This window comes from Mixophyes fleayi, chromosome 1 (genome assembly GCF_038048845.1).
Source record: "Mixophyes fleayi isolate aMixFle1 chromosome 1, aMixFle1.hap1, whole genome shotgun sequence".
In the NCBI taxonomy this organism is placed as follows: domain Eukaryota; kingdom Metazoa; phylum Chordata; class Amphibia; order Anura; family Limnodynastidae; genus Mixophyes; species Mixophyes fleayi.
The window spans coordinates 390,554,799-390,570,804 of NC_134402.1; the positions used below are offsets into that span (position 1 = coordinate 390,554,799).

Below are 16,006 nucleotides of genomic sequence, written 5' to 3' on the forward strand. Positions count from 1 at the left end.
TCTATATTGCTTCAAAAATGCTGAAAAATAAAATTGTACCTGCTCTGTGAAATAGAAGGCACTGACCATTCTAGCATAGGATGAAGTGTGCCCGAATTAGGGAAAGGTCCTCCCATGCTTTTCAGTACTTTTGTATTGAAATGAATGGGGAACCATTCATCTACTTCTGTTATCTTCATTCCGCACCAAGCTGTTGCCTCTAGGGGGTCGAGGGGCACCTGAAAGGCACTGTTGCTCTTCCCAAGCCCAATATGATAGATCCCTGCCCATTATACCAAAACTGTTAAAACAAAAACAAAACCCACACAATATTAAAATAAACTATAATTGCATATAACACTTCCCCCAACCATAGTTAACCACTTCCTTAAATATAAATATCTTTCTTGATCCAAATAAGGAGGGATAGCCAAAAAAAAGACCCATCTGCTCAATTCCGGGCGTGATGGGGACCCTTCTTCACCAGCAGCAATTGACATGCGTTTTCTAACTTTGGACACTTGTTGGATTGAGGTGATGGGGACTGAGGTTTTAATCATTACATGAGAGTTTCTCTCATTTGGACTACAAGGATCAAGAGCAAAGATTTTATTCTATATTTTAGAAAGTGATTAGCAAATGTTTTATTAAATTATTTTGTTTTTAAAAGTTCACTGAAAAGCTCAGCTATTTAAAACATGTCTGATGAAATCACTTTTTTAGGTGGAAAAATTAACCTTTTATTTTAATGTTGTAAACAATGCAGCATAACTGTTTACATAGAAGTAGTTTAATTTTATTTTTTTACATTTCACTGTACACGTCTTTCCCAAGTAATACTATTCTATAACAGTCTCTGATTAGAGGTATTCCCATGCTCACGTTTATAAAACCATATAGCAGGACAACAAAACTTCAATCTTTTTATTTTCTGTTTTATTTATTTTTATATATCTTGGTTCACCATCCATTATTTTCATCTCTGTGATCTCTCTCTAGTATTTCTATCACACAAGTGTGTCTTACAAAAGTATAAATGCATGAAAAGAGGCACTAAATAGAAATGGCTGTGCTCTTAAGCATTAGTGTCAAGTACTTGATCTAAGGGAGCACAAAGTATTTAGCAGGAAGATCATAATTATCATTATTTATTTATATAGCGCCAGCAAATGCTGTAGCGCTTTAAAATTGGGGACAAACATAGTAATAAACACTGGGTTATACAGATAGAGGTGAGAAGGCCCAGCTCGCACGCTTTCAATCATCATGCTAACTTAGTATGTTTTCCCTATACAGTTTAGTAAGTTTAATAGAATTTCTCTTTCATCCATCTGGGGGACACTGTTAACCATGGGGTAGCGTAGGGTAGGGAGGAGTCTGGCACCCAAATAGTTAATCTTTTGCTGCTGACAGACATATACCCCCGCCCCTTCCCCACAGAACTCAGTTTGAAGTAGGTGCCCTAGGAGTATGGGCTGAAGTTTGGAGAGCTGCACAGTGAACTGAGTTCACTGGGTTTAGGCTTTTTTGTTTTTAGCTGTTGACATAGCACACTCGTGAGCAGAGAAGGACTGTACAGCGCGGGAGCCACGGCACCTGCTGACAGGTTGGAAACAGTGAGACTTCTCGCAGTGTGAGATGCGCTCTCACACTTCTAGCAGAGTGAGGCGCTGCCACAGGCAGTAATCGCCGGTGCTCTTGCCGTCCCCGGGGCCATGGAATATACCGAGTCCCCTCCTCAAGGAAAGAGGAGGGGTAACTTGAGCTAATGGTCGCGCTATTCATCGCTTTGCAGAGGGGAACAGAGGAGCGGATAGCAGCGATTCCACTCGCAGGAAGTGTGTGGAAATTGCTGTCAGTCTGCACAGGAGAAACAGAGAGAGCCAGGGAGGGGGAAGTTAGAAATCCTACCCCCTTCCCCACTGAGTGAGCAGGTGGAACATTAGCCAAATTACAAGAGAAGAGATCTGCTGACCCAGGGACCGTTCTTACATCAGGGTCTAGACCGGCTGAATTTAATGGCATGGCTTTTGAATCCAGTCTGTGGAGAGCCAGAGGGTTCTCTGTGAGTGTAGTAGACACTCTCCTAAGAGCCAGGAAGCCAGTTTCGGCTAGGATTTATCACCGCATCTGGCATGTGTATATAAGGTGGTGTAAAAAGAAATCTTACAATCCAAAATCCTTTTGTCTGGCTAGATTTCTAGCTTTTTTGCAGGGTGGCTTGGATGCAGGTCTCCGGTTGGGAACCTTAAAGGTTCAGGTGTCAAGCATTGTCAGTGTATTTTCACAGACGGCTGGCGGAGATTCCGGATGTTAGAACTTTCTTGCAGGGAGTGCTTCACATCCAGCCACCCTACGTGCATCCTACGGATCCTTGGGATCTTAATTTGGTCCTGGACATGTTGCAGGAGCCTCTATTCGAACCACTTCGCTCAGCGGAATTGCGGTTCTTGACTTGGAAGGCAGTTTTCCTGCTGGCTATTGCCTCAGCTAGGAGGGTCTCTGAGCTGCGGGCCTTATCTTTATAAAGAACGTTATTTGGTCTTTCATGAGGATAGGGCAGTTTTAAGGACTATTCCATCCTTCCTCCCTAAGGTGGTGTCGGGTTTCCATATTAATCAGGAAATAGTAGTTCCGGTTTTCAGAGAGGATCCTTAGGTTACTGGAACAAAAGGAAGTAAATGTTTAGATGTCGTTAGGGCGTTGCGGATATATGTTAAGAGAACTGCAAAGATACGTAAGACAGATTCTCTATTTGTGTTATTTGATTTCGCTAGGCGAGGATGGCCTGCGTCTATGCAGTCAATTGCTAGGTGGCTTACCCTAACAATTAGGGAGGCTTATGTCCGTACTAAGCGTCCTGTGCCGAAGCGTATTGTTGCCCATTCTACCCGTTCGGTTGGGGCGTCTTGGGCAGCGCAAAACAGGGCCTCAGCGGACCAGCTATGCAGGGCAGCTAGCTGGTACTCGGTCCATACTTTCACAAAATTCTACCAATTTAATGTTTTTGCGTCTGAGGACGCCTCATTTGGCCGTAGTGCTCTACGTGCGGGGCGATCAGAGCGGTCCCACCCATCAGAGGGACTGCTTTAGTAAGTCCCCATGGTTAACAGTGTCCCCCAGATGGATGAAAGAGAAAAGAGGATTTATACTTACGATAAATCGGTTTCTCTGATTCCATCTGGGGGACACTGCGTTCCCCCCTCTTTTCTTTTTTGTATATCTTGGTTGATTGGCCTGTCCTCCTAGGGCTATGTTAATCAAACTGAGTTCTGTGGGGAAGGGGCGGGGGGGTATATGTCTGTCAGCAGCAAAAGATTAACTATTTGGGTGCCAGACTCCTCCCTACCCTACTCTACTCTACCCCATGGTTAACAGTGTCCCCCAGATGGAATCAGAGAAACCGATTTATCGTAAGTATAAATCCTCTTCTTTTTTTTTTTTTTTTTTTTTTTAAGAAAAGGCAGAGAAGCAGAGAGAAGATTGTTTCACTGGTAATTCTCAATTTTAGTATATATCTTTCTATTAGGACCAGCTCTCAGAAGGCTGTCATTAATCTCTATTGCACATTTAATTGAAAACTTAATCTCTGGTAGATTCTCCTTCTCCAACTGCTGCAAGAACGTTGACGCTGGTCGCCAAGTCTCTGCAAAATTTAGCAAATTTGGTTGAATTTGGAGCCAAAGTAAGTAGACAATGTTTTGGAAAAAGAGGAAAATGACTATATAATTTATGCATGTGCGGAGGGGGGTCTATAAAAGTAATAGACACAAAAAACTGTCTCGCTTTTACATGTATGAATAGGAAACTTTCTTACATGTAATGTTATTTTGGGATCTACTCCCACATTAAAGACTCATTCCACCTTACCACATTTGTTAGCGACCTTTGCCTGAGTTGTGTGGTACCCTCCTACCTCTTCTGTCATCTTAACTCCACTTTAGGCTGCAATGTTAACATTCCAGATCCCATCTTTATCACTTAAAAAGTAATTGCAGTGGCAGTCTGAAGTGTGAGTGGTGAAGTGAGAAGAGGTGAGGCTATTAGTTCTTTTCACAGCCTTCTTGCATATTGGACCCTTCTTTGTGGTGGAACAATATCCTCCGATGCAACATCCCGGGTAAAGGTGGAGAGGGACTCCTCTTCCACTATTCTAGAAGCCTGGTTAGAGAATTACTTTTTAGAACTACTCTACAACCTACAGAAAATATTTTTCTAATGTGCACCTCCCCATAGCCAGAAATACAGAACTTCCAAATCAGTCTTGTTCAGTGGTTCCCAAACTGTGCGCCTAGGCTCCCTGGGGTGCCTTGGAAATCTCACAGGGGTGCCAGGGCCAGCGGTAAGCAAGGCGGGGGACTACTTGGTAATTATTTTGGCTTAGGGGTGCCTTGAAAATTTTTTGGAGACCTTAAGGGTGCCTTGAATTGAAAAAGTTTGGAATCCACTGGTCTAGTTCACTTACTTTAAATTGTGGACGGGGGGGGGGGGGGCAGAATGAGTTAGAGGACCAAACACAAGTCGCAGTCTCTTGATCAGGAAAAAACACTGCACATAGCAGCACCTGGGACTCCGAGGGTGAGGGCACATTTATAAATATTATGGAGGTTGTGAAGCAGCTTTAAAACATATTGCTAAGAAGGTAGAATTCACTTTTGACATTAGTTATGTTTTGCACTGATCATGGAAAGTACAAAATTAATTTGAGTAAGGGACATGGGTGTGAAGATAACGGATTTTCTGGCAAAATTCTACCCACTTCACGCTGGCTGGCCACCCACGGGTGCCTTACTATGCCAGGGAAGGCTACCCAGTACCTTCTAGGGTTCTCAGCCACTCAGGCAAATGCAGTTAGAAAGTAAAACAATACATTTATTGTAACAAAAACAATCACTAGATTACTATTTACACACAGTAAATAAATGCCAGGCAGGTTTACCACATTATCTGTCCCTTACCCCACTAGCTTAAGGAGTTAGTCACCCTTCCCCCCCTGGAGTGGCTCCTTATATCTAGTATCTAATTTTCACAGTGTTTCCCCCTCCCAGGGCAAACCTCTGTGTCTATCCTTCTTAACCATTGGTGGGTGCTGTATCAGAGGGTTGGAGGGTGAGTGGAGATGAGCTGTATTTCCACAGAAGCTCCCCTGCTGGGCTCTAGACAAAATGTCTGAACTAGTTATGTTGAGAACAATGGATACTAAATGACCCCTCACCTGTATCCTGCAATCTGATCCTTACCCATAACCCATCTGGCTTCACTTTAAGGACAATGACGAATAGCTTCCATGCAATATCAACAAGATACAATAAACAATATACATATTTACAATGGGCTACAATGTCCCCTTATTCACATGTAATTAGACACTGCAGTGATATTCTGTTGAGTCTGGAAACAAAAGCAAGGGCTATAAAAAGTACATGCTGTATTCCATATTATGTGAGAAACGGGGGGACAGGATGGTTAGTGATATTAATACCTCGTTTCACCCCAATGGGGAAGAAAACCTTTACAGATTGCAGGTGGGAAATGCATCACAACCAATTGGGTAATGTTAGATGTTTATATGTGGCATCTCTGTGATACCAATCTCCAAATCCCCTTCCACATCAGAGAGCAGGTGAGGATGAGTTAATTGGAAGTTTTTGTTACTTTTGCATGTTGCTTAGGACATCTGTAATTTTGATTTCACAAAGTCATATATTAACGTTCTAATTTTAAATTCCTAAACGAGTAAATTAAAATTCAGTTGCATCTGTTCTTTTAAATAAAAACCTATACATAACTATGGCAAATTAAAGATAATCTTACAACTGTCTACATTTTTAAGTCCTTAAGGAACATGTTATGTTAAGCTTAACAAAGTAGTTTTTATCAAACCATAATGGGTTGGGTCTTGTGACCTCAATCGGAGAAGTTGAACAATATTTATTTACTATGTTTTTAAGATGTCTTTTACGGATTTCTAATTGTTCGAAGGTAACGGTTTGTTTCATTAAGTACAATTGTTGAATGTTAACAAAAATGTAATGTGCAAAACAAGACACAAAATCATCCTTCTAGACCATTCATTTCAAGTTAAGTAATATATTGGCTTACAATGTGTAACAGTTGCAACTTTGCTGCACTCTTAGTATACATGCATGAAGTACATAATTCAATCTAATAACAATTCCTTTTATTCTGGTTGGCACGGGAGGGACATGATGCTGATGTGCCACAAAGCTGCGTTTTTTACTCCGGATCTGTAAGAAAAAAAGCTTTATTTACTTTAATCTACTAACTGGTTACCGCTTCTGCACTTGCCATTGCATGAATTCCATTTCATTGTAAGTGTAGTCCATCACTCCTCTTATTTTGCCACTCTCACTGTACTGTAGCAACTGAGCAAAACTATTGAGATCCACAGAACGGGCTTAGTGCGGTTTTCTTTTTAAATATAAGCTATTAAGATTTACTATACAACATTTGCCTCAATAGGAACTGCTCTTTAGTAGTCCTATTAAAGAATGATGATAATAATAATAATAATATACTTTATCTTACTGTGAGAGAGGGATCAATATCAGTATCTACATCACTTTCCTGTTTAATGTCTTGGATAATTCATACATAAAATACACCGCAGACACAAACCACCTTCAGAAACCATGCATGTCATTTGCAAACATATTTCTACCTAAAGTAACTTGCTTACATTTATTAAAAAATGTTTTCCTTTTGATAAATAATTTAAAGGACAATCGTTAGTAAATTGAAAATAAAAAGTAAGATCAGCTGCACATTTTGATATTTTGTTTAAAAATTAGAAAAATATTGATCTATCCCATTTTGGAGGGAGCCAGATGTGTGACACATAGGTGTGCACAGTAAAACCGCTTAATGTGGATGTAATCCTGCTAATTTTGCAAAAACAGCAATATCTTTTTATAGAGGGTTTTAAATACTCCACATTCAGACATAACCTTTGAACCATATGTTCCAACCCCACCTATCTGACACTGCTCCTCTGGCCTCCATTGGGGTGGACTGCAACCTTTTGGAGTTCCTCTGGCACAGAAGCAGGGGGTGACTACATTCAAAGAGGGAGATGTCTATATATCTGTGCTGCTAATCTTATATTTTATTTCCAACTGTGTTCTAGGTATCCTTAACATTTCAGTAGGGATGAGTGTGACAGGATGGACTTGTTTTGTCACCCTGTCAGTGGCTCGGATTATTAGGGCTTTTTGTTTACTGATGGTAACATACCATTACTAACCACTCCTACTGGTGCTGCTGGGCCACACCTGACACTTACTGTGTCAAATGTGCCCCCAGGTTAGACAGGTTAGAGTAGTTGCTGCCTTCAGACACCTGGAAACGCTTGCTTCTGGGTGGTGTGTGTTACTGCTGCAGCACTTCTTTGTTATTTTATTCTGGTGGGATTGGGCAGAGTGATTTAGGATGCTGGCTTCTACACAGAACAGCCATTGATTGATTTGAGTGTGAGCACATCTCTAGGTCGCAGGAATACAGCAGGTATAGGCATCTCGCAGGAACTAAGCAGGATCTTTACTAGATGTTTATTTCCACAAAAATCTCTTAGAAGACAGCACACACAACATCCATGTGAAGGCAGTAAATGTTACACTTTTGCATGGATTTTTTTGTCATTTATATACAGTTTTATACCCACGCTGGCAGGGGTTAATCCAACCCCCTATCTCTTTAACCTCTCCCAACAGATTCTTTAATCTATCATAGAGATCAGTTGTTATTCATTTACCATTGCACTCAGGGTTAGGGAGGGTTTATCCCCTTTACCATCCCTCCACTAAGTATGTGCTTGGAGAATCAATCCTCAAATCTCCTGCCAAAATGAACTTTCAGGATCCCTGCTATATGGTCAAGCGCCACCTCCAGAGAGTTGGTCGCCAGGCTCCTGCGCAGCGTTCATTCTACTGCTGCTGAAGTTCTCGGGACTCCAGTGCGACGACACTTTGCCTCCTGGGGTTCTAAAGTGGTAAGAAGCTTCCTGGATTCTATTGAATCCTCTGTGGTGCTGTACTCTCACAGTCCCTCCACTAGAATGTTAGGCTCAGGGAACCATCTCAGATTACAGATTCCCCCGTAAATTTGAACCACCAAGATCAGGAACCCTCTGGTACAGCTGTACTCTGGTCCCTGTATACGGGACAGGAGGGTGAAACAACGCCACCAGATTTTCCCCGGTCCATACTAGACACTGGGGTAATTACTTTTATTTCTGTTTTTAACATGAACACTTAACTTTTTTCATATATAGAGGGAGAGGGGGAGAGATTATTATATTTTACATATTATAGAATACATTTTAAGACATTTTACAAGGAAGCTATAAATGTGGCAAACTTTACATTAACACACAGGTGCACTGTGCCAATAATAGAAATAAAACATTCCCCGCACCATGTCACAACTGAGATGCAAAGTTCTATGGGGGTTTTTTTATACATTGCATCAGGTTAGCGGACACTTTATCTTCCCCTTATGAAAGCTGGTGTAACCCAACAGGTCTGTTCGGTAGTTTTAATTGCTACACCTACATTATTATTATTATTTTTTTTTATTAATTGACATTGTACAACAGCCTGTCATAGTATATGGAGCTTGTAATGTTGATTGATTTTGTTTATTTGTATAGTGTTGTCATTTCTTTTGAAAGTGCAACATGTATGTTCAGTGATTGATTGGACAATTTGCTTTTGCCACACATTTTACACTGTTGCCATTTCTTGCATCTCTTAAAGTAAACTTGTCTTTTTGTTTTGTGTTTTGTCAGTTATTGGCAGAACAAGAAGTTGTTTGCATATGTTTGTAGATTTGGCGATACGTTTTCTAAAACTTTTTATACCACTACATGTAACTATAAGCAAAAATGTTATGAGAGGAGCATTTTTCCTTTTTCATTTGTCATGCAGCAAAGTAAAAACTGTCAGTATTAACAAAATCAAATTTAAATGTGTGGGGTATGTTTTTGTTTGTATTTTAGGAGCCCTACATGGAAGGTGTAAATCCGTTCATTAAAAATAACAAGCACCGCATGATTATGTTCTTAGATGAACTTGGGGTGAGTTCACTACATTACTAGAATTTTGTCATCTGTTGTGTACCCATCTAATAACTCACTTGCTTGTCAGTATCAATATGTGCATTCACACAGCACAAATCAAGGTCATATGGAACTTGCACTGAAGATCATTTTACCCTTTAGAGAGCGAAGATACTATACACCCACGTGGCCATAGAGAATGGGTGATATTTTGACAGAATAACATAGTGTATACTGCGTATGGGTTCTGTCATTAATGATATTGCATGTTCAGTTTCAAATCCACTTGTGCTGTGTTCACCATTGGATGAATGCAGCAGAGGATAGAGCTTGGCAGTAAATACCTAGTTCTATATGTATCCATAATGTTTAGATATTTGTTTTCATGCTAAACAGAAACTAGAAGAAACTTGGTAATTATTGAACTGAACCACAACTTTGTCTACTTGTTTACTCTTTTTCAGAATGTGCCTGAGCTACCAGATACTACTGAGCACTCTAGGACAGACCTGTCCCGCAACTTGGCAGCTTTGCATGAAATGTGTGTGGCACATTCTGATGAACTCCGAACCATTAGTAATGAACGAGGTGCACAACAGGTATTCCAATAGGTTTTACTATATTGATGCCATTATGCATCAGTGGGTAAACAATCTGTCACTCATTGGCCTTGTTAATTTAGTATTGTATGCCAATGTGCTTAAATCCAGTAGCAGTAAGCCTAAAGCCATAACAATGCAGTTTGTTTTGCATGTTTAAATTGGATATGCAAGTCTGATAAAGGCAGAACAGTCTTATTGATTCATGGTGAGGGTTATACTTTGTCATAGCTAGGACAACATATGTAACTATGATAAAGAGAATGCAGCTGCCACAAGCTGGCCTATCCTAAGAGACTCACACCGTGTACTGCGATGTCCATTGTTACTTCTCTCCCATACTGATCTGTTATTGCCGTGTGATATATGCCTTTTTTTTAAGTGCAAGTAAAGCATTACGTAAACAATATGTTGGTATCCAAATACTGTACATTTTCTAAGTACTTAGAAAGAAATTGTATAAAATTGTAAAAACCTTCAGCGTATGGCAGTGATTGTTTTAGTGCTTTTCCTATGGATACATGGGGTCTGATGAAAGCACTTCAAAAATACAGAAGTATCTGTAAGGATTAAATAGATTTAAATAAGAGAAACTGGGTAGATGCCAATGTGTATGAATAAATGAAGTCATTTATAGGCTTGTATAGTAACTACATTTGACTTTCAGACTTGTGTCGTATATGCTAAATGGCATTTTTCTTTTAACAGCATGTCCTCAAAAAACTTCTGGCGATAACAGAGCTTCTTCAACAGAAACAAAATCAGTATTCTGTAACGAATAATACGAGGTAGCAGCCACTTCCGTCTAGTTTGCATGCATACACCTGGAAAATACTTCACAATATTACTTCTTTTGCTCTTTCCAAAAAAAATAGCACATAATAGCTACATGTGATATGTGGCACTATGCAGCAAACATGTTCTACTGACAGACATTTGTGTCCACGGTGTGGGGATTTTTTCTCCTTAAACTAGTTGATGCAGATAAATTGAACGGTTCACATTTTGAACTGACTTCTACAAAAGTCTCGGACTTTGTCTACTGAACTCCAGAAGACTCCAGTTCAACGCATTATGCCAAATCTACAATCCTTGTGGCTGACTGTGGACACGTTCTGCTTCTCAACAGTCATTTATAACTGGATTACAAGCTATTTTTATACTGGTATTTCTAACAGGTTTCTGTTCTTGCTTGCGATTGGTAAAACAAACTGATGTGTAGTTTTGATTTCAAAAACTGACAAGGAACAAGTGCTATTATTTTTTATTTGTGTCCTGTCTTTGTGGGATCATGTTAAGTTTATAAAAGACGTTTTATGTGCCACTGATTTATAGTATGTATGTTTGTTTTTTTCCTCATAAAAACCTTGTATAATGAAAAGCTTTTGTAAAATGTTTACACCCGTAAATAATTGATTTAATTAAATTTATTGATTGTTGTATCTGATGTGCATGCATTAAACAATTTTGTAAAGTAATTTCTGGTTTTCTATTTTGTTAAATTTCTTTAAATGTGTTTTCTTTAATGCATAATTAGTCTCAATAGCATAACACCCAACATTTAATAAGTGAAAATATTAATCTTTAACTTTAGATTCTCACCAAACCACAAACCTTTTTCCATATTCTATAGTAGATAATGGCTTGCAGGAGTGATCACTGATTCTGAGACTCTTATCTCTGAGCAACTCCTGCTCAATCTCCAAGCCATTAAAGCTAGAGGTTTTCCATTTTGATGTAAAACTGGACCATGGATTAGTAAATTCCTACAAAGCAGTAGATGCTATGACCTTTATCGGACCATATCCCAGGCTATTGGAAACAAAGGACCCCTTGACTAGAATTCAAAATAAAAAATTTCTTCTGCTTTCTCCTTTATTTTCCTCAGTACATGTGTGAGAAGAAATGGAGGGAAGATGTATCCCAGTCGGAACATCCATGGAACTGCTAAAATAACTATTCCTTCTGTTCCTGGACATTTTTATAATACTGGCATGGTACCATTACGTCTACTAGTGGAAGCCTCACAAGTACTTTTATATGTTGTCTAGGAATAAGATGGCTTTTTCTTGTTCATAATCTGTCCATGTTGCTTGAAGAAATCACCTGGGCTGTTCTATTAACTATTTCTTTTCACTAGCCTACTACTAGGATATCATCCATATATGGCTATATCTTGACTCCATTTCCTTTTATTTCTGCTACAAGTGTCGCACACACTTTGGTAAAAGTCCTCAGGGATGTTGCCAGCCCAAACGACAGGCAGGTAAATTGAAAATAGCCCCATCAACCGTCTGAGAAATTTCCTGTGCTTGCCATCCTTTAGGTCTAGGGATGTCATAAAGTCTCCTGCTGATGGTTCATACAATGGAATTTACCAATTCCATTCAAAAATACTTTGCATGTACAAACTTGTTGAGTGTTCTCAAATCCAAAACAGTGCGAAAGTCTAGGATAAAAGCCTTTTGCCTTCTTGTTAACTTGATAAATTGCCTTGATTCTCCTTAGACCTTGCAGACTCGCGTGTAACACTTCTATCTCTATCCTGCTTGATTAAGTTTTGGACCGGACTGAGAAATTTTCTCTAAGATAATGACTTAACTCTGTTCTCTATCCCTTCTTTATAATGTCGAACACTTAGTGATCTGTAATAGAATGGGTCCAAACTAATACCCCCTGTAGATTTTTTTTGGGGACTGTTCCTTACAATAGCCATTGAACTGTCTAGGTGAAGTACAGAAATTTTATCTGGTATACTGACGACACTATGAAGGATGTGAAAAATTTCTATCTCGGCGATCTTCTGGCACTCTGCTTTCCCACCAGATCCATTTGAAGAAAAATTAGATACCATGATACAAAAGTGAAGGTTAGCCAGGCTGTTCTCTGACTGGGCATCTACTGCCCAACGGTACATCCATAGGACCCTGCTTGCTGCTGCTGATGACATGGGTCTTGCAGAAAAAAACAAGGATGCCTCACGGAGGAATTTTATACAGTTTTGCATAATTTCAACATTTTGTTAACTTTCCCTGGTTCTTTGTATTAATCTTTTTGAGTTACACTGACATTTCTCCACTTGGGTCTATTTATTTTTTATTAGTATGTTCTATCACTCCTGGATGTATAGGAAAAACCCTATTTCCTCTAATGCTGTCTTCCATATCTATACTTGGTTTAGATCTGGGTCTTTAAACTCCTTGCATAGTACACAAATCCTTCTTTGTTAGAAAGGACTCATCCATGCAATAAGCTCTAAAGTGTTCAGTGACCTGATCTTTCCCTTTTGTTTTGAGAGTTGTACATGGCAAAACACTCCTTCAGTGTTATCACTTCTGTTATCAAAGCTTTATCACATGTTGCACAGATATTTTGTTTTACTTTCTTGCTTTTCACAGGCTCTACAGTAGTGATATATATAGGAACACTATTGCTAACTAACAGCATACCCATACAATAAAACTCTCCTAAGATATAGGGGCTTACATGGAGTGGGTGTTTTTCATCATTTTGGGGAGTGGGCTCAGGCTCCGTTATCATGACTGACATGACACTGCTTGTATTCCTTGAAGCAATAATCCAGCATTCTCCCCCAGGACAGGCAGTGCTTTTGTAGCAGTTCTGAGTTCCCATTGCAGTTTCCTGGTGCTCAGTGATGATGCAGTGCAGACACTGTTCAAGCATGCAAAGGAGAGCTTTTCCAAATTCTTATAAACCTACCAATACTGCTCCCAGATTGCCAATTGCTCTTCCTTACCCCATCACTGGTACATCACTGTTTTTTGGTGAAGTCTTATCTGGATTCCAAACACTAGGACATGGACAAAGGGGAGGACGCGGCTTATATACTCCGAAGGAGTGTTTTTGTGTAACCTGTCTCTAAACAAAACTGAAGCAAACCCACACTAAAGGCTGCCATTAAAGAGTGAAGAGGAAATCCTGTTTTCTCACCTATCCAGTTGGGTACAAAGACAACAGAGTTATATCCTAAAGCTGCTCCTCTTGGTAGGTATGGACATTATCGAGTCGAGCCATAGGATTTGCCCAATTGCCATTTTTTTGGGTTAGGAAGGAATTTTTTTTCCCTCCTGTAAAACTTAATATGAAAGTAAAAGTCATGCTAGGGGTTTTGTTTTGCCTCCTTCTGGATCAACTCAATTAGAGTTTATGGAGGGCTGTTGAATTTGATAGACCTTTCTCTTTTTCAGCTTTTTGACTTATGTATAAAATTAAGGGCCATTGACAACTGAATTGACCTTAATGATCTCTAAAAAGAAGCACCGCCATGAGCAAATGCTCACATATGGACTGTTCAGAACAACATTCTCTAAGTCTGGAACAAACCGCCAAGCAGAATTGGCTGCCAGACACCCACATTCTGCAAAAGGATAGGTAAGCACATGTTCAACAAATATGTGCTCAATGTATCTGTGACTTAGGAGTCAAAGCTACCTTCAAACTCACAGAATCTAAAATCACTAACCACATTACAATTCTTCCAAGAAAAATCTAAACCCATCCAGTACACATATACTCAGCCAGTATTATCATGCTTAATCCATAAGAAAAGAACAATGCCCTCTTCTCACAAATCTTACAGGAAATGTGTTCTTGGGCATTTACATTCAGGGAATCTTCATGGTGGCAAACTACAATAGCAGGCTGACAATCAATCATGGTAAATGGGCATAAAGCAACGTTTTGGAACATAGTAGCTTGTCAAGGGATTCCAGTCAGATCTCATGGCAAAACAAACCTATAAGCCTGCCCCTTTATCCAAAAGACAGTACACTGACAGCAGATGCAAAAGACATAACCATAGTAATTCCACCTGTATTATTGTACTCCCACTGTTACCCATGATGCCAATATTCACAAAGATCAAAGAGACATAAGTGGTCATTCTCATTGCTCCATTTCGGTCCAAGGAACCATGCAGATGCTGGTTAATGATATTAGCACCAGTGGTAGTCCGTTTTCTGAAGAGGAAAACTGCAATATTACTTACACCGACAGAAATATGCAGATTAATACAATCCCGGCATCTATCGAATAGACTTGCCGTAAAAGCGAGGTACAACAGTACAGACGCCTTTAAATTCCAATTGCTGAAAATGGCGGCAGTGTGATCCTCCTCACATTGCCGGTTTTAAGGGGGCAATGGCAGTACTGTATACTCCTAACAAGGGTTAGGTCGCTGGTCCTAGCATTCACCCCTTAAAACTGGCAATGTCGGGAGAATCACAATGCTGCCATTTTCAGTTGTCGGAATTTATAGGCGGCGTGTCTGCAATGTTCTCCCTTGCTTTTACGGTAAGTCTGTATTTGATAGATGCTGGTATTGTACTCATCGGCATATTTGTCAGTGTAAGTACTGTCGCTGTTTTCCTCTTTGGAAACACCTACCCCACCCGTTAGCGCAGAGCAGATATTCTAAGACAGGGTCTGAGTTATTGGGGATTGGGGTTTTTTTTTTGGTTGTTTTGTTTAGGGTGGACCTTGTGGTACTCTATATGCTTGGCCATGGGTGAACAGCATGCTTTTATCAAATACTGAATGAAAGGGAATTCTTATTTTCACTCATATGGCTCTCTTGTCCCACCGTTGGTGGTACCTAAGAGATTACAGCAGAAGGTTGTAAGTCTATAAGGTTGTAAGGTAATAGCAATTATAATTCACAGCATTTACGTGCCTGCATTATTTATCCATTGTGTACACATTCCAACAAAATACACAGGATACCTCGTAACACATTTCAAAATCTACAGTAGGCTTTGTTTCCTGTCACAGGAAACAATTTTTGGCATATCCACAATAGCTGTTTTTCTAGCACATCTGTACTAACTGGCATATGTTTTGGTTTGACAATATTGTATGATCTTTTTGTAAACACCATATTATGGAGTGATTATCAAATGTAAATGTAACCAGTACTGGGGTATTCCATGAGAAGATGAACCTGACCATTTTTATTTTTTTCAGAATCATTATCAAAGTTACATTTTTAATCATTTTGTTAGTAAATAATTTTAAATTTAATATTCTATGAAAGAAAAATAATTTTGCAGCACCACTTGTCTTAAATAATGGTAGAAATTCAAGTTGGTAGCTGCCTACTGAAGAAATTTTGTTTACAAAGTTGCCACCACTACCCTATGCATCAGCAGTTTATGTTCTGCAAGTTCTTAGTGAGTCTTGATGCTATTTAAAGTGTTTACTTCAAGAATTATCTGGGAATTTGTTTGAGAAGGTAAGTTTATGTTTAGTATTTAACTTGCAAAAACAGTGCTTTAATTGTCTGGCCCCTGACAAAAAAAACAAACGTTTTTGTAGTGTTATAATTGTTTTGAGG

General features: G+C 39.4%; 1 protein-coding gene across 3 annotated transcripts in view; it reads left to right on the forward strand.

Moving 5' to 3' along the window:
* The window catches only part of RASA1 (RAS p21 protein activator 1), an 87,716-nt gene extending 76,612 nt beyond the window's left edge, over window positions 1-11,104 (forward strand). The window contains exons 22-26 of one of the 3 annotated variants that reach the window (XM_075180571.1): window positions 3,576-3,664; window positions 6,173-6,229; window positions 8,996-9,073; window positions 9,520-9,654; window positions 10,363-11,104. In XM_075180571.1, the coding sequence (XP_075036672.1) occupies window positions 3,576-3,664; window positions 6,173-6,229; window positions 8,996-9,073; window positions 9,520-9,654; window positions 10,363-10,446 (443 nt within the window). In that variant the 3' untranslated portion in view covers window positions 10,447-11,104. The remainder of the gene's footprint in view (window positions 1-3,575; window positions 3,665-6,172; window positions 6,230-8,995; window positions 9,074-9,519; window positions 9,655-10,362) is intronic. The other 2 variants (XM_075180581.1, XM_075180587.1) reach the window with 2 other exon arrangements.
* The last annotated feature ends 4,902 nt before the right edge of the window (window positions 11,105-16,006 follow it).